Raw genomic sequence first — 17,025 nt, 5'->3', positions numbered from 1 at the left:
GAGGTGGAGCCGGGCTAGGGGTGGAGCTAGGTGGGGCGGCGCTAGGGTGGGGGTGGATCTGGGGCGGGGCGGGGGCTCAGGATGGATCCCTCTACACCCTCAAGCCTTTGGGCTTCTGGTAGTGACTACGAAGGGACAAAGTGGCCGAAACACCCCACAGGGACATCCTGCGCCAGAGGGCCAGAGCCCAATGAACCTTTCACCCTCCCTGTGTCCCACTCCAGGTCTAGTCCACGGTTGTCACACACAACCCATGGCCTGTGGGATTTCCAGGGGCTTGAGAGTCAGGGCGAGGGTGTGTGAAGCATGGGGACCTCTGGGATCCGAGTCTTGGGTTCCTGTCCAGCTCTGCACTTACCATGGGACTTTGCACTCTCTGTCCCTGGCGGGGCCTCAGTTTCTCCATTTGTAAAATGAGGGCTTCTGGTTAGATGAGAGCCCTTCCAGCTTGCACCATCTTCCTCCTAGGTCCTGTGAAGTCTCTTTAAGTAGGAAGACCCAGTCCTCTTCCCTTCTGGTCCTGAGGGTCCCAGGCTGGCCTAGCAACCTCCCCTTTTGTATCCCTGAGAAACTCCTCCCTTTCTCTCCTCAGCCTCCAGCTCCATCGTGGACCCAGCCAAGGGTGTCCCCTGCCAGCCCAATCCCCCTGAGGTCGTGGGGCTTAGGCCCAAGAGGTCCTGGGGAGCCTTGGAGGAGTCCACGTGTCCCCTGTGCAAGAGAACCCGTTCTGGGGCCCTGGAAAGGCCGTAGGGATCATGCGTGCAGGGCTGGTTCTCTGGGACAGGAGGGGAAGTCACACATACCTGGGAGGAGTGCCCACCAGAAGCCCTCCTGCACCTCAGAAGGCCCAGCCCCAGAGCCTGGGTGGCCTCAGGATGATGAGGGAGGCGGAGGACCTGCTGGAGGGACGGGAAAAATAGAAGTATGGGCCTGTCCCTGCGGCCTGCTCAAAGTCAAGTCAGCTACTGGTAGCTGGGAGGCTGAGCAGCGTGGAGAACCGGGTTCCTTAGAGAAGCCCGCAGGTCTAAATCAATAAAAGCCATGGCCTGCAGCTCCTCATCCATCTGTCTGTCTGCCATTTGATCAATTCAGTTAAACAGCCCCTTGGCCTCTGCTTTCTGGGAGCCTGGTTCAGTGTCCGATCTGGGGAAGGGTCTGTGGCATTCCTTGCCCTTGACCGTGGGCACAGGGGCAAAGCCGAGAGTCAGAACCCAAGCAGTGGGGCACCTGGATGCAGGTGGAGCATTGAAGAGGAGGGACTCCAGGAAGACTTCCTGGAGGAGGTGCTTTGGAGCTCAGCTCTAAAGAATTGGCAGGGTCACAGCAACCCCAAGCACAAGGCATGTTGGTCCTGGCAGTGGTGCCAAAAGGACAAAGAAAAGGGCCAGGTTTAGGAAGGAAAAAAAAATTCCAAACCTGGGGAGATGTGCTGCCCTGGGCCCCCCTCCCCTCACCCCTCACCCCCTGAAGCCAGGATAGGAGAGAGAGCTGGGCTGGCCACAGAAGCCCTTGTCTGTCTGGCTGACCTTCTGCCCCTTAGCCCTGGTCAGGTGGGCCGAGACCACAGGTGATGGTGTCGAGGACACCTCTGGACACAGGACAGCCAGGTTCCAGTGGAAATGGACACTCCCTTAGGCCTCCTCCATCCCCCCGTGACAGTTCACAGCGGGACAGCCGGTCCTGGGAACTTGGACAGCAGGAGCTGAGCTTGTACCAGCCAGAGAACAGCCCCCAGAAGCAGTGATGAGCATTCAGGTGTTCACCGGAACACGGAGAAGGGCTGGGCCTGGGCCAGGTGTGTGCGGTGGACGATGAGGCCGCCCAGTTGGTCCACCAGGTGAGTCACAGCGAGTGACAGAAAGGGCAGCCGCTGCCTTTTCCTCCTGTGACACCCCCCCCACTGGACCTGAAGGGCAACCTCACGTCAAGGCAGGGAAAATAAAGGGGACTAGAGGGTGGAACTGCTGCCCGAGGACACAGGTGAAGTGACACCTCACTAGAAGCCAGGTCATGCAGAGAACAATGGTGTGGGTTTGAACGGAATGGCCCTTGGAGAGCATAGGGACCCGATCCCCTCAATCCTGGACAAATATCTGAGGCTCAGGGAGGACCACAGACTGCTCCAGTGTCCACATCCCGGGACACCCAGGCTGTCTGGTGGCCACTTTGGTGGCACCACGTGTCCCTGTATTCTAGCCACGGGAAGCTCCTCCCCTCGCTTGGGGACTGGCTCTGGGTCTTACTCTTAACCAACGTGACTGGGTGCCTATTCTGCGGCTTGAGAAGGCTGGAACCTTCCAAAGTGTGTGCTGGGGGGCGTCAGTGGTCACAGTCAGATGTCCTGAGACCACCATAATACAGGAAACCAGCCCTGCTCCGGAGAGGTCACAGCCACAGTGAGCACCCACCCCAGAGCCCCCTTGGAATGGGTGCTCCGGTCCCCACAGATCCCGGCCCCAATCGCAGGGAAAAGCTGGTTGACTACGGCCTAAGTAGGTGTGGGGTCATCTGTCACACATCCACAGGTAAACCACAGTCCAGGCCCCTTCCCTTGGAGACATGTCACCTCTCCCTCATGTCACCCCGCAGAAGACTGGCTGCAAACCAGCCTCTCAACAGTTCTTCCTCAGGACGTCCCGGGCTTCCCCAGAGGCCCTGAACAGGCTGAGAAGCAGCAGTGACTTGAGTTGTGCCGGGGGCAGGGAGCCAAGGAGGAGGAGCCCCCCTCAGCCCATCGAAGACCGGGCCCTACCCTCTTCCCGAGTCCCGAACGCTCCGTCAGCTTGAACCAAGCAGAGGAGTCAGCCCCAGCCCTTGGGGAGCCAGTACCAGAGTGAGAAGGCCCCTAGCATGGACTGTTCCCAAGTTCTCCAGCCCACTGTCTCCCAAGGAGACCCACAGGCGTCCCAGGTTCTTGCAAACATCCTCCCTCCGCTCCATCCCAGCACAGGGCCCAACGTGAGTTGGAGCGGAGAGCTGGGTCCCTGCAGGGCTTAGCTCCGTCTTCCATCTTGTGGGGGTGGCTGTTATGAGCACCCACTTGGCCCTGGACTGGCCCGCTGGCACCCTACACCCTCGTTCTCCCCCAGCTGCAGGGCTGGGACGCGCTGGCTGCCCAGGATCTGCAGTCTGAGCTGGGTGGGGCGCGGGCTGCAGCCGCGGGACCCGACAGTGTCCTCAGCGCTGTCATCCTCACCTAGCCACGCCACCCAGGGCCAGGCCCAGCCGGAGCCTCAATCCGGCAAGCTGATGCGTGGTCACATCATTGACCCGGAGCCTGAGTCACCCGATCTAACCGGCCGTGACTCAGCAGCATGGCTTCCGCAGGGGCCAACCTGGCGGCACTCACCCTGCACCTTCTAGACGTGGGGATCCGAGGCTTTGACACACTGCTGGCCTCAGATGCCTCTGGGCAGGTCCCGGCTGCTCCCTGGACCCGTCAGGTGGCCTTGCTCTGTGTGGTGATGCCAGGCGCTGCCCCACCCCTCACACTCACCCAGGCCTGGGTGTGCAGGCAGGAGCTCTCTCTGAGGGAGTGGGGGCAGTGGTTAAGGCTGCAGGAGTGAGAACAGAGCGGGGACACACGTCCAGACACGGGTGGGAATCCCGGTCCTGCCTTCACGAGCTGGTGGCTCTGCGGTAACTGCCTGAGCAGAACCAACAAACCCCTCCCCACCAGGCCAGACATTTCAGAGACTGTAGAAAGCACCGGGGCCCGCACTTAGCCCAGCCAGGGGCCGAACATGCAGGCACCTCCCTCAGGCTCCCAAGGTGGGGTGCCTCGCCCTGGGTCTCCTCAGGCTGCAGGATACGCCCGAGTCACTTGCAGGGCCTTCTGTAGCAAGGGCGTGCTCCAGCGGTGGGCTGGGGAGCCGAGCGGCGGCCCACTGGGCTGGTTCCAGGTCAAGGCTGAGAGGCGGCCTGAACAGGCAGCTTCGGGGCCCTTGGGATGTCTCAAAAACACCTCACTTGTCCTTTTCCCCTCAGCCTCCACCTCCCCCACCCCCAGGTGGCATTCCCTGGCGGGGACAGGATGTTGGGGACAGGATGTCGGGGACAGGATGTTGGGGCCCTGGTGGTGCAGTGGTTAGGCACACTCGGCTTGTACCCGAAAGGCTGGTCGTCTGAACCCAGGACAAAGAGGCAGTCTACCTCTGTGAAGACACCCTTGGAGACCCTGTGGGGCACTTCCACTCTGTCCTCTAGGGGTGCTGTGAGTCTGATCTGGACGGCCCACAACAGGACGTGGGCGACCCCCAGAGCCCTCAGTCCACCTGCTGGAGGCTCCCTAGGGCTCTGCAGTGGACAAGCCGCTCCAGAGCCCAGCGGGGCCAGGGCCCAAAGGGCAGTGAGCTGGGCCCCAGTGTGGTGATTAAAGTCTATTTATTTGTTTGTTGTGAGACAAAACACTACAATCTGTTCCACGCTGGCCGGACACTGCAGTGATTACGGGGCAGGGGAGGGCAGGGTGTCTGAGCCCGACGAGGAAGGTCCAAGGCAGAACCTTCGGGAACACTCTTCCCTGCCCCCAGGGGGCAGACACAAAAATCAAAGTCACCGTTGATTCAGTTCGGAGAGAACACGGAGCTGGGCCTTGGCGCGGCCAGCTGACATCAGCACGGAGGCTGGGAGTAGTCAGTGTGGTAGCGGCTGAGTGGGTGCAGGGCAAGCAGTCACCCCAGCACCCCGAGCCGGGGCCTTCCGAGGGAGGGAGGGGTTCCAGTCACGAGGCCACAACGGCTCGGGTGTCCCTTCCTCCTCCTCCCTAGGACCCCCATGGTGGCGGCTCATGGCTCCAGGAAAACTCTGGAAGGGGCTCTGCCCCCACACCTCCGTTGCCCTGGGGACGGGGGAGGCAGCCAGGGGCCTCGTGGGCAAGGTGGCCAGATGATGTGGAAGCACACGAAGACACGCTGCATGCCGCGTGCTTGCTGGGGCACCGGGCCAGCGCCCTGGCACCCTGGGGAAGCCCAGCCAACAGTCTCTAGGACCTAACGAGCAGCTCTGATCCCTCGGAGAGGCGAGAAGCTGCAGGGGTGGCAGCAGGAATCCGCTGCCCGTTGAGGAGCCAGAAGTGACTGCAAGCCCGGCCCGTCGGCACTCTGGCCCTCACTGGGCAGCCGTTGGTGGGGTGCAGGGCTGCCTCCACCCCGAGCTCCTCCAGGCTGGCTCCAGATGAGGCTCGGCATCCCCTTCACTCTGCGCTGCACTGTTCTGAGACGTGGCTCCCATCTTTAGGGTCCATAACACTTTCGCTGGCTTTGGGGGCTGGAACCCACAGGGACCAGAGGGAAAATGGAAGAGGTGGGGCGCAGGGAGGGAGGGAGGCCCCTTTCTGTCCTCTTGCTCCAGGGATGGGCGGGGGGAAAGACGGACTGTGGTGGAGACAGGCGCGTCCCAGCCAGTCCACGGGAGCAACGAGTGTGTGTGGAAGACGCAGCAGGCACCAAGCCAGGACACAGGCTTCCACGGCAGCAGGAGCCTGTGGGAGAGAATGCGGGGAGGGGAGGGGAGGGGTGAGGGCATCGGCAGAAAGGCGCTGCCCTGCCCACCGCGGCCCGGGCCCAGCCACCCACCCAGAGCAGCCCAGGAGTCAGCAGCTAAACCTCACATGGCAGGAGCCAGGGGTACCCCAAAGCTTGAGCCCTTTCCCAGGCCAAGTCACTTCTGTGACCATTCAGTTCTCCAAAATCAAGGCATTGCTCCCTAAAGGCTGTGGTCCACACCAGCAAACCCCGCCAGGCTGCGTCTGTGTGAACCACCAGGCGGGCCCTGGAGCTTCTACAATCCCCATCAGGGGCTGAACTGTATCCCCCGAAGAAGCATGTCGATGTCCTAACCCCGGTCCCTGTGGCCGTGACTTATTTGGCAATTGGGCCTTTGCAGATGCATTTGCTAGTGTGAGGAGCTCCTGGAGTAGGGTGGGCACCAACCCCATCTCAGAGGTGGTCTTACAAAAGGAGAGACAGAGACAGAGGGAAGACAGACGTGTGACAATGGAGGCTGACTGGAGCGACGCTGGAGCCCTCAAGCTGCTATATAACCATCCCCCTCAGCCCGACGTTTGCTGCCACCTGAGACTCATCTACCTAGCGGCACTCCTAGTTGCTTGGAAAAGGCTGTGTGTGCACAGAAACCTTGTCTACAAGGTGCAGCTCCCCCCAACACAAGCCACCAGGGAGCTGCACTGTAACCCTTTCTGTGACCCAAGGTACAGATGGTGACTACTTACATTTTCTGCCTCTGGGATTTAGTGGGAAGCTTCTATCCCACTCTCAATATGTGCTGCCATCTGGTGAGGGCCTGTATAACTGTGTGAATCTGAAGAAACAGGCCTCAACCCACCAACTACAGAACTAGAGACCCCTTGGGACATATGTGTCCCATTAATCAAATAAAAGTCTGTTATTACCTCAAAAAAAAAAAAAAAAAACCCGATTTCATTCATAATACCTTCTATTACTGTAAAGAGATGGTTCCAACAAAAATTCAAAGGAGAAAAAAAGTCAGTCTTGAAAGGGTTAAGAATGCTCCATGAAGAGGCGCTGGCTTTGAAAGTGACAAAGAAAAAGGGCCTCCTGCAACAGGGCATCGGGCCTCTGGGAAGTGGGAGCTGACCGATAGGAGTGGGGGTAGGGATAGGAGGGACTTGACCTTTCGGAAGCTTTTCCATTTTGGACCATGTGAATGTGTTAAAGAAAGCTTTAAGAAATCTAAGGTTCTGGCCAGGCCTCAAGGCTCCCTGGTCACCTGCTTTCTTTCGTGAGGTTTCGGGGCGTCGGGTGGGGGCCAGCCCCGCCCTCCAGCGGCCACTCAGCGGCCACTGCCTGGGCCTTTGGGTTCCTCGACAGCCCTGGCCCTTGATTCCTGGGTGCCAGCATCTTCCTCGGGCCCTGGGCAGCGTAACTGGTGAGCGTGTCCGGCTGCTGAGCACAGGCAGCTGGGGCCCCCTCAGGAGTGCCGTGGGAGATAAATCTGGTGACCTGCCTCTGAAGAGCAGCCCGAGGGCCCAGGGCAGCCCAGCTCTGCCCCCTTCCCCGCCACCTGCGCCGGCGCACCTGTCGGGCCACGCGCTCCGGCCGTACCCAGCGCCGCTCCCGAGCCCGAGGAGCACCGGGCCTGCAGCTGGAGCAGGCCGATGGGCCCGGCAGGTGGCCGCTGGCTGCTTCCCACAGGACCTCGGAGTCAGATGGACAGGAAGCTGGGCTCGGCAGGGTGCTGAGGGGTGAGGGACAGTGGCGCCAGCCCGGCTGGCCTCACATGGTCCGGCTGTATTCGATGCCGCCCTTGGCAGAGATGCTGGACCAGGGCAGGAAGCTGCAGAGCAGGCTGTGGGCCTGGCGATAGAGCCTCTGCGGGATGGAGCAGGGGCTCAGGTTGGCTAGCGCCGAGCCCAGGTGCTGGATGTAGTCCGTGAAGCTCTGTTAAGGAATATTCCAAGCAGCCCTTGCCTGCCCCTGTGGGGCACAGGTGACGACCCCCAGGAAAGTGCGCAGGTAGCATGAGAGGCTCCCGCAGGGCCAAGACCCAGAGGCTCAGTGGACAGGCGGCCTCTGCCGTGGACAGATGGCAAAGGGCAGTAAGGCCGCAGGCACCCGTCCCTCCGGGACTTGGGCGAGGGGCCCAGTGAACAAGCAACTGTCCTAGTTCCACCCCCCAATAAGCCAGACCTCAGGCAGCACGGCGGCCAGAGGCCTTGCTCCTGTGACGAGGGCGGGGCCAACAGCGCTCTCTCAGACACCCCCGGGGCTCAGGGGCACCTTTCTCTGCCTTGTTTATAGGCAGATCTCATGTTGTTGCGCTTTGCTTTCTTGTGCCTTGCAGATGCTGAGTTTTTTAGAAACGGAAGGTTTGTGGCAACCCTGTGCCGAGCAAGTCTATTGGTGCCGTTTTTCCGATAGCGTGTGCTTGTTCCACGTCTGTGTCCCACATTGGTCGTTCTCACAGTATTCCAAACGTTCTCATCACACGACTGCACACTGAATAGACTACAGCAGAGCATCAACATGACTTATAAGCGTGACTGGGAAACCACAACATGTGTGTGAGCCACGTGATGGCCACCCACTGTACTGCGGTGTCTGGAACGGAACCCACATCTCTGAGGTATGCCTGCTGTACTTCCCGGTGAGAGGACTAAAGCCTCAACTCTTCCGTTTGAGGGAACACGCACACGTCTCTTGCGCGCACACTCACGCACAGTGGGTTCTGGGCCACCCGTCACAACCGTGTAAGTCTCCAGGGGGAGCCTGGCATCCAGGGCAACGGCTGCACGGCATGACGCAAGTCCCTGCTCTCACTGAGCTGTACACCTGAGAAATGCTGATCCAGCAAATGCTGTGCTGCACTTTTACAATTAAAAAAGAAAATGGGGTATAAAAGAAAATGGAGTAAAAAAGACGTCTCCTGCCGTCTGTCCTACCTGCCAAGGCCCGAGACTTCAAGAGGCCGTAGGGCAAGGGACACAGTATTACTGGGCCCTGTGTCTCCCCAAGGAAGGAACCCTAATGTTCAAAATGTAAAGAGCTTTTTCATCCCACTCGCCTGTTTCCTCCCTACTCATGAGGTTCATGGGGAGCAGGGGGCTTCTGTCTGTTTTGTTCATGGGGTACCTCCAGCACCTAGAACAGCTGGCTCTCAATAAATATGTGCTGAGTGGATGGACGGATGGGAGGAAGGATGGATGGACGAATGGGTGGGTAGATGGATGGATGGGTGTGTGGAAGGGTCAACAGATGGAAGGGTGGATGCGTGGATGGCCGGAAGGACGGGTATGTGTGTGTGTGTGGTTGGGTGGGTTGATGGATGGATGGAAGGATAAGTGTGTGTCTGGGTGGGTGGGTGGACAGATGGAAGGATGAATGGACAGACAAACAGATCTTAGCCCAGCAGGGTTGAAATCCCTCCCTCCCACCCAGCATCTTGGGGGTGGGGTGCTGGTGCCATAGGGGACTCGCCCCTCCGGTACGTGCACCAGACCATCTGCAACATGACTTGGTCTGGGAGGAATGGTCAACACACTGCACCTCATACGTGTAGCTGCCTGAAAGTCACCTGAAGGAGACCAGAGCACCGAAGCCGCTCACTGACTCCACTGAGAGACCCCGCCCTGTGCGTCTGGGAGCCGCAGCCCCCGACCCCGAGGTAAAGGATATAAGATTGTCCATGGGGGGTGGCCCCCATTGATGTACAGCACATAGGTGAAGCCATCTTTGAGGACCCCCCGGATGGAGTAGTAGTAGGGCAGGTAGTGGTGCTGCTTAAAGTCTCTGTTCTCGTAGAAGTTTATTGCTGTGTTGTTGGTGGTGAGGACGTGCAGGTAGATGGCTTTGCAGTGGTCCTGGGCGGTGGTGGATATGTGATCTTTCAAACTTTCAAGTAAAAGGGAACCTGGGACAGAAGAAGTGAAGGTGCTGCTCAGCAGGGAGGCTGAAAAGAGGCCAACACGGACAAGGACGTGGCCTTTGCAGAAATCTCCCAGAGCTCGCGCTGCCCGTCATACCCAAAGCCGAGCTTCCAGAACCATCCGCCGTCATAGTCCCCGAAATCCCATATGCAGAGCTGGCCTGCTGCTTACAGACCACGGGGTGGGACCACAGAGGGCCTGGTGGTCACCTCCCACGGGCTAGAACCACCATGGAGACTAGACTGACTGTTCAGACAGTAACAAGGATGAACCTGATCCCAGGAAATGGACTGGCCCGGCCTGGGGGAGAAATCAGACTCTATGGCTAATTGGCCACATGGCCCAAGCGGGATGGGAACTGATGACACGCATGCAGCATGGTGCTGGGCACACGTCAGGCCATCCACAAGCTGGGGCTACGGCTGCTTTGGAAGTGGTGGTTTCCACACTGTGTCGAGAACACCTTTGTGAGCTGACGGAAGCGGTGTGTGTGGTGGCAGAAGTGGGACGGGCTGGGCTGTTACGAATCTCGTCAGGTCAGATCTGGGAACCTGGCTACTACAGGAAGACAGGGTGGCTCACGGAAAGAGGGCGGGCTGCAGGGAATGGAAAAGGTCTGAGCTGAGATGGAGAGATGAGAGTGAAGGGACAGACCAGAGAGATGGAGAAGAGCCTGCATCACCAGGTAGAGACACTCCAATCTCGGTCACCCCTTACCTATGCCGTGCTTCCGGAATTCTTTCACTACTCCCAGACTTAGGATGTACGCAACCTGGGTGTCAACAGAGAAGTTGGAGGCTAAAATATCTCCATCCTAAAGAAAAAGTTGAAGAATGAAGTTGGGTTAACACCAGTGGTCCATGGTCTCCTGCTGGGTCTATGCTACTGGGAACAGGATGCAACTCCCCTGGGCACATGCCTGGAGGGACAGTGGGAGGGGAGGGGACAGAATGAAGAGGAAGGTGGAGAGTCACCCCCATCCCCCCATGGAAATGAGAGCATTTGGTTGTTTGGGTAAAAAAGTTTACAATCCGCACACACACAGAAAGGGGGCTTCTCTAGGAGATGGTGGTGGAACAGACAGGGGCGGGACAGACAGGGGCGGGACAGACAGGGGCGGGACAGACAGGAGCAGGACAGATGGACGGGGCAGACAGGGGTGGGGCAGACAGGGACGGGTCAGAAGGGTACTTTGAAGCCAGGATGGGGTACAGCAAGGCAAGTACAAAGAACACGTTTAGACGCAAGGGGCTCTTTGTCCGTGTGACAGCTTTACAGGGTTTCATTAAGGTGGTCTCAAGGAAGCAGTGAGGTTTGCAGGCCCAGCTACCACCCTCTGCCTGCCCATATTTCTTGGTTCCAGAGACGGAGTGGTGGGCTGGGAGTGTTGTGAATCCAAGCACTAGTCACAGAAGAGAGGGGAGGATTAGAGAGCAAGTGGGATTACTGTCTGTTCCACGTCAGAGAAAGATCAAGAGGATGTGGATACTTCTGGAGAGAACATGGATACTTCCGGACAGGACGTGGACACGGACACTTCCAGGAGACCTCAATGTTTCCTCTTTTTTGAGGGGGTAGAGGGCTGTATCTCAGCATTGAAACAATGGCAGGAAAGCAGCTTAGGAGGTGAGGATGGACGAAGGTACCCAGAAAGAAACCCACCAGGGCCAAAGGGCAGGGAGTGGGACTGTGTCCCAAGCCCCCCTCAGCCTGTCTCCCAAGTCATCTCCACACACTTAACCCCTTCTTTTTGTTTCTGCAAAAACATGCACATAAAACAGACATCTGTTCAACATCTACATTTGCAGCTCATTGACGCTGGTGACACGCTTGCATTTTGTCACCGTTCTCGCCATCTCTACCCATACTGTGTCACCACCTCAACGAGCTGAAGCCGTTCTGTGCCCTGAGCTCTCTTGCATGCTAGCTCCTGCTGTCAGTCTGCCCTCACACTGCTGTTCTCCACAAAGCACACTGCTCAGGGCAAACGCTCTTCACTCGTTGAGCTAAACTGTTGGTTACTGTAAAGGTGACGTCAGGGCTCATTTTTGGTTTCAAGGTTTCAAGCAGCTGATGCAGGGGCTCCCCCAGCACCCCAGGCCGGATCCAGACTTACCTCTTTGTGTATCTTGGTCCTGCTTTTAATCTCAGCTACTAGCATTCCCACGATGGCCCCCCTATAGGTTGCAGCAAGGGAAAAGAACTTCTTGTTGGACGTGATGTCACGATACCATGAGTCTGGGTACCTGAGAAGGAGAACACACTCAAGTGAAGCCCGCCCAAGATCAAGTCCAGCTAAGGTCGGTGCTCCAGCCATTAGAACCAAGAGTGCTCCACGCTGCTCCCATCCACTGCACCGATGCAGGGAAGGTGTCCGCCCATCACACGGTCTCTACCCAACCGTCAGCGGCTGTCTCCTCCAAGCTGTCACATCTAAACTGTCCAGATGAAACCAGCTGACGTGGCGTCGACTCCAACGTGTGGTGACCCTACGCATGCCAGCCCAGAACTGTGCTCGACAAAGGCTCCAGTGGCTGAGTTTCTGGAAAACTGCTAGGCCTCTTTTCTGGGAGGTCTCTGTGTAGACTTGAACCTTCAACCTTTGAGTTGGTGCTGAGTGCGTAACCATTTGTCCCACCCAGGGACACCCTAGTCTAGATGTTGCTGTTCACGTGTGCTGTCGAGTTCACTCTGACATGTAATGAGCCCATATGACAGAGTAAAACTGCCCCGTAGGGATTCCCAGGCTGTAATCTTTACGTGAGCAGATCACCAGGTCTCTTGTCCTACAGGCGGATTGGTGCGTTCAAACTACTGACTTTTTGGTTAGGAGCTGAGCACTTAACCACCTGCACCACCCAGGGGCTCTCTATCCAGATAGGACCAGGGACTTCTGAAGGGCAAGAGGATTTCACAAAACACAAGCTACAAGAAGAAGAAACTTCCAATGGCCTTGTCCCCATGAGGACAGTGCCTGGAGGGCCAGTCAGGCAGCAAGAGAAAGCTTGTTCCTTGGTGGGTGAGTTAAGGTTTCAGGGCCCTTGGCTGCCCATGGACACTGGAAGACTTCCTTACACAAATCCTGTGAGGTGTGTTTTTGACCCAGAAGGCAGGGTGGCAGTCTGTAGAACACTCAGTCCACAGCTGAGCGGCATCTGAGTCTATGGAACCTTCTGGACAGTCACGAGGAAGAGGAGCTCATTGCCACCCAGGACCCGACCCTCAGAGGGATGCGGGGAAGAGAATATTGAGCTCGAACCCAAAGGATGCAGTCATGGGAAGGCAGAACTGGGCCACAGCCAGAAGGCAGGGGAGCTGGGGCCTTCACGTGTGGGGGGTTTTCTTAAACCTGGAGCAGACCGACAGGCCTGCCCTGGGTGCCCTTCCAGAGGGGGGTGTCACACACGCCTGGGACACGGCACTGAGCCGTCTGCTCTGCAGAGGCCGCTGACCACCCTCTGGAAGGTTCTTCTCCCAGCTGCCCTGATCTGCCTCACGGTTCCCATCGTCTGACTCCAGGGGCAAACCGTGAGCCCTGGAGAGGGTGCAGCTGGGTGGCCCTGCAGTCAGGATGGATCAGCTGGGGTCATGGTGCGCTCCCTAGGCTTCTCAGGAAGCGGAAGTCTCAGGTCCAGGGAGCAGTGAGGACAGTGTAGTGGGGCGGGGAGGCCCTCACCCAGCTCGGCTCTACTCGGTCCCCAGTACGTCTCGGCGAGGTCTTACCTGCGCCCTTACTGGTGTTTTTACTTCTCTGGATTAATCTTCTGGAGCAGAGCTGGTGGACTGGACAGTTCATGTTGGTGATTTTAACATCCCTGAAAGGCTCTAACAACTCTCACCTCCGTCAACAATGTGCCAGAGCACCCCGTGCCCAAGGTCTGCAGGCAGCTGAGACAACAACCGGAGGTCAGGTTCGTGGGTGGCCGGATCTTATTTGCTTGTTTGCTTCTGCTGTTGCCGTGGCCACGGTGTCAGTCCACCTCATCGGGGCTGTAGTACTTAAGGTTGTGTGTCAGCTTGGCTGGGCCCGGTCAAGTAGCTGGGCAGCGGGATCCCTGTGATGAGACCGGCAATCAGCTCCACGGTGGACTCTACTGGAGAAGCTGAGTAGCTGCCTTAGGGACGTGGTCTGCCTCCAGCACGGAAGAAGCCACTTGGAGGAAGGTCTCCAGCTTTCGGCACGCTCGAATCCTCATGTAGCCATGTTGTTGTTCAGCAGCCTGCCATGCTATCTGCCGATCTTGGGACTTTCAGTGAACTTGAATTAGTGGCCTGCCATGTTGTTTGGCAACATTGGGACTGTGTCTTTTCACTTGTTGACCTTGGGTTTGTCAGCCTCAGCACCCAGCAGCTGCTTGAATGAAAAAAAGCCTCCAGCTTCAGTGGGCTGGGGGCAAGAAGCAGAGCTGAAGCCCAAGGTCAAGGGGCTTTGCACCCAGCCCTTAGAGCCTCGCACTTTGACCTCAGACTTCTAGCGTCCAAAACTATAAGAGAATAAACTCCTGTTTCTTAAAGTCACCCATTTGTGGTACGTTCCTGTCAGAGCGGCACTAGCTGACCAGAACAGGGGGTTCCCCCATTTCTGCTGACCCCCTACTCCACCAAACACTCCCCCATTTCTGCTGACCCCCCACTCCACCAAACACAAAGTCCTTTTCTAGGACTGTCCAGGGTAAGGGAGCCAAAGTCTGGCCCTCCTCGCGTCTAAGGAGCATTCTGGTGGCACTTCTTTTAAGAGCAACTTGTTCATTCTCCAGGCAGTTGTGGTACATTCACTCTTGATGCCAACACCACAGCTCAAGGACATCAGTTCTCCTTTGTCTCCCTTGCCATGGTGTGCATTTCACACGCCTGTGCTGTTGTTGGCCTTCACCTTGGCACCGACTCCCCGACCCGCGTGTGCAGAGCAGAACGGCTTCACATCTCGTTGATTTGGATTTTTAAAGTTTGCTCCCAATTTTCTCATGGCCAAAGCAGTACGTGTATTACCGAAAAGGGCCAAGACAGACAGGTCAAAGCGCAAACTTGCCGATGCTGAGAATCTCCCACCCCTCAGCTGCGTAGTATGGAGCCTCGGACACGTTCATGTACAGGCACGAGTGTGAATAAAAATGGGATCATGGTGCATAGTGTTTGATAGACAGTATCTAACGCCTCAAGGAGCTCTGGTAGCATAGTGGCTAAGACACTTGCCTGCTAACCAGACGGCTGGCGGTTCAAACCCACCAGCCACTCCTCGGAAGGAAGGTTGGGCAATCCTACTTCCGTAGTGATACTGCCTCGGAAACCCAAGGAGGGGTCGCTGTGAGTCGGGGCCGACTCGACGGCACATAACAACAACAACAACAACGCCTCATAGAAAATGCTTCTTGTCAACAGACACCTCTTCCCAGGCGTTTTTCACCCTGGCTGGCTGGGACGGCCCTGTACGTCTACCCCGTAATGTACTAGCCTGTTAAGACACTTCGGTTCTGGACTCAGCAAATTATAAACAGTGCCACACCAAAAATCTTCTACTTGTTGTTGTTGTTGTTGTTATGTGCCGTCGAGTCGGCCCGGACTCATAGCGACCCCTCCTTGGGTTTCTGAGGCAGTATCACTACGGAAGTAGGATTGCCCAACCTTCCTTCCGAGGAGTGGCTGGTGGGTTTGAACCGCCAGCCGTCTGGTTAGCAGGCAAGCGTCTTAGCCACTATGCTACCAGAGCTCCCAAACATCTTCTTAGCAAAGTCTTTCGGGGGAACTTTTCATGAAAGGCACGTGCTGGGGAAGAGTGCCCCACAGCAGCCAGGGAGCAGGCTGGGGTCCGCTGACAAGTGAGGAGTCTCGGCCCATGCTTCCCTGGGCTCGCCCTCCTTGGGCTGCACAGTTTGACAACACCGCCCAAGAAGCAGAGATCATTGGTGCCCCGTGGCCCCGCCCCATCCTGGCCCCGCCCCTCTCATCCGCCCCGCCCCCGCCCCTCTGGCTGGCGGCGCCGTGCACTTACTCAATGGGGAACCAGTCGCTGCAGAGGTGCTTCACGGTGTCTATGTCATCGTGACACAGGAGGCGCAGGCTGACCTCGCTCAGGGCGCTGGACGGCACCACCTCTGTCATTCACGCCTGCGGGGAGGGCGCAGCGTCAGGGGGCGGCCACCCTTCATTCCCCTCCCAGACTCCCCTCGGAGGATAGGCTAGGTGAGGAGAAGCTCCGCCCCTGGAGGCGACCCCGCCCACCCCCCCCCCCAGTGATCCCAAGCACAAGTGTCACAGGCGACCCGACCCCACCCCCCACCGTGTGAAAGAGGAAGCCGGGGCTCAGGAGAAGGGGCAGCGGGGCTGGCTCTCCTCCCGCTCCCAGGCTCACAGGGCGATCACCATCCCTGGCCAAGGGGTGGGCGGCCTCTGGGCTGGTTCTCTCTCCTCCTCCCGCCCCTACAATAAATAGCCCCGCTTCTCCCTGGCCGTCCTCACACACATCGGTAGTTGCCCCATGGCAGGGAGCTCAGTATCGGCCGGCAACCCCGGAGCAGCCTGAGGGGCCAGGGAGCAGGTTGGCACTGTCACGACGGCTGGCACACCAGAGTCTTCCCCAACCCGGCACATGCAGACACATGGCAGAAAAAAGTACGTTCACAGACAGGAAAGTGCCAACCGGGGGGTCACAAGGCACCAGAGACTCGAAGTCAGGAAAATACACCTGGCCCCAAGTTTGCTGATGGAGCTGTTGTCCCGTCACTAAAAGAAGGAAGGAAAGGTGGGTGGCAAGAGGGAAAGGGGGAGGGAGGAGGGAGGGGGGAGGAAACGGAAGAGGAAGGAGGAAAGTCAAACGCTGGGCTCTGACCACGAGAAAACAAAAGCTTTCTTTCCTTCATGTTGAAAACTGGTCACCCAAAGGAAGAAGTGATTAGATGGGACACTTGGGGAGTAGGGGAGGACAACTGGGAAGGCGGGTGAGGATGGTTGCAGTTTAGGATGTCATCCACATCACTGAATTCTCCATGCAGAAACGGCTGCGTTGGTGTACGCTCCGCTGTGCACACTCGACAACAAATAAACTACGGAAAATAAAAGGCAAGAATGTGTGCAGTTCACCCCCAGGGGCCCAGGCGAATTGTCCTTTACAGGCGAGCAGTTGCTGCCAACAGCAGAAATGATGACAGGCCTGGAAATTACTGTTCCGGAGCCACGGACAGAAAGAACGGGGTCCACGGGGTCCATGAAAGTTACTGGGAGCTGGGGCCAGGCAGGCAGGGGGACAAGGAAGTACCCCGAGAACCTACTGATCGTGAAGGACACCCCTGCTCTTTCCCTCAGAGTGACCGAATTCTACCTCCTACCGACCTCAGGGCCCTCCCGCAGCCACAAACATCCCATCCGTGGAAGGTCCCTGCCTAAAACGTAGGCCCGACTCCAGCGGAGCCGTCAGTCCTAACTTCACGTGTGCAGAAAATACCTGACGGACAGGAAGGAGTTAAAGTGACCCGTGACATCCGACAGACACGGGGTGTGCGACAGACACGGGATGTGTGACACTGTACAACTGGCTTGGTCTTGTCAAGATGTCAGTGTCATTTAAAAAAAAGGGTGGGAGGAACCGTAACCCGTTAAAGGAGACCTTCAGCCAAATGGGGTAC

At 57.7% G+C, this 17,025-nt stretch overlaps 2 protein-coding genes across 2 annotated transcripts in view; one reads left to right on the top strand and one right to left on the bottom strand.

Annotated features, from left to right (window-relative positions):
* CUNH16orf90 (chromosome unknown C16orf90 homolog) overlaps nucleotides 1-750 on the top strand; it is a 2,234-nt gene extending 1,484 nt beyond the window's left edge. The window contains exon 3 of the mRNA XM_042780799.1: nucleotides 593-750. Within this exon, the coding sequence (XP_042636733.1) occupies nucleotides 593-750 (158 nt within the window). The remainder of the gene's footprint in view (nucleotides 1-592) is intronic.
* Nucleotides 751-7,256: 6,506 nt separating this feature from the next.
* On the bottom strand, nucleotides 7,257-15,505 carry NAA60 (N-alpha-acetyltransferase 60, NatF catalytic subunit). The gene is made up of 5 exons (XM_007939570.2): nucleotides 15,396-15,505; nucleotides 11,523-11,652; nucleotides 10,124-10,220; nucleotides 9,156-9,390; nucleotides 7,257-7,413 (listed from the first exon to the last, which is right to left on the bottom strand). Exons 1-5 carry the CDS (start codon nucleotides 15,503-15,505, stop codon nucleotides 7,257-7,259), a joined length of 729 nt encoding a protein of 242 aa, XP_007937761.1.
* Between the last annotated feature and the right edge of the window lie 1,520 nt (nucleotides 15,506-17,025).

Source organism: Orycteropus afer, unplaced genomic scaffold, assembly GCF_000298275.1.
Source record: "Orycteropus afer afer isolate SDZICR_OR568_19922 unplaced genomic scaffold, OryAfe1.0 scaffold00061, whole genome shotgun sequence".
In the NCBI taxonomy this organism is placed as follows: Eukaryota; Metazoa; Chordata; class Mammalia; order Tubulidentata; family Orycteropodidae; genus Orycteropus; species Orycteropus afer.
This window is presented reverse-complemented; position numbering and strand designations above follow the sequence as displayed.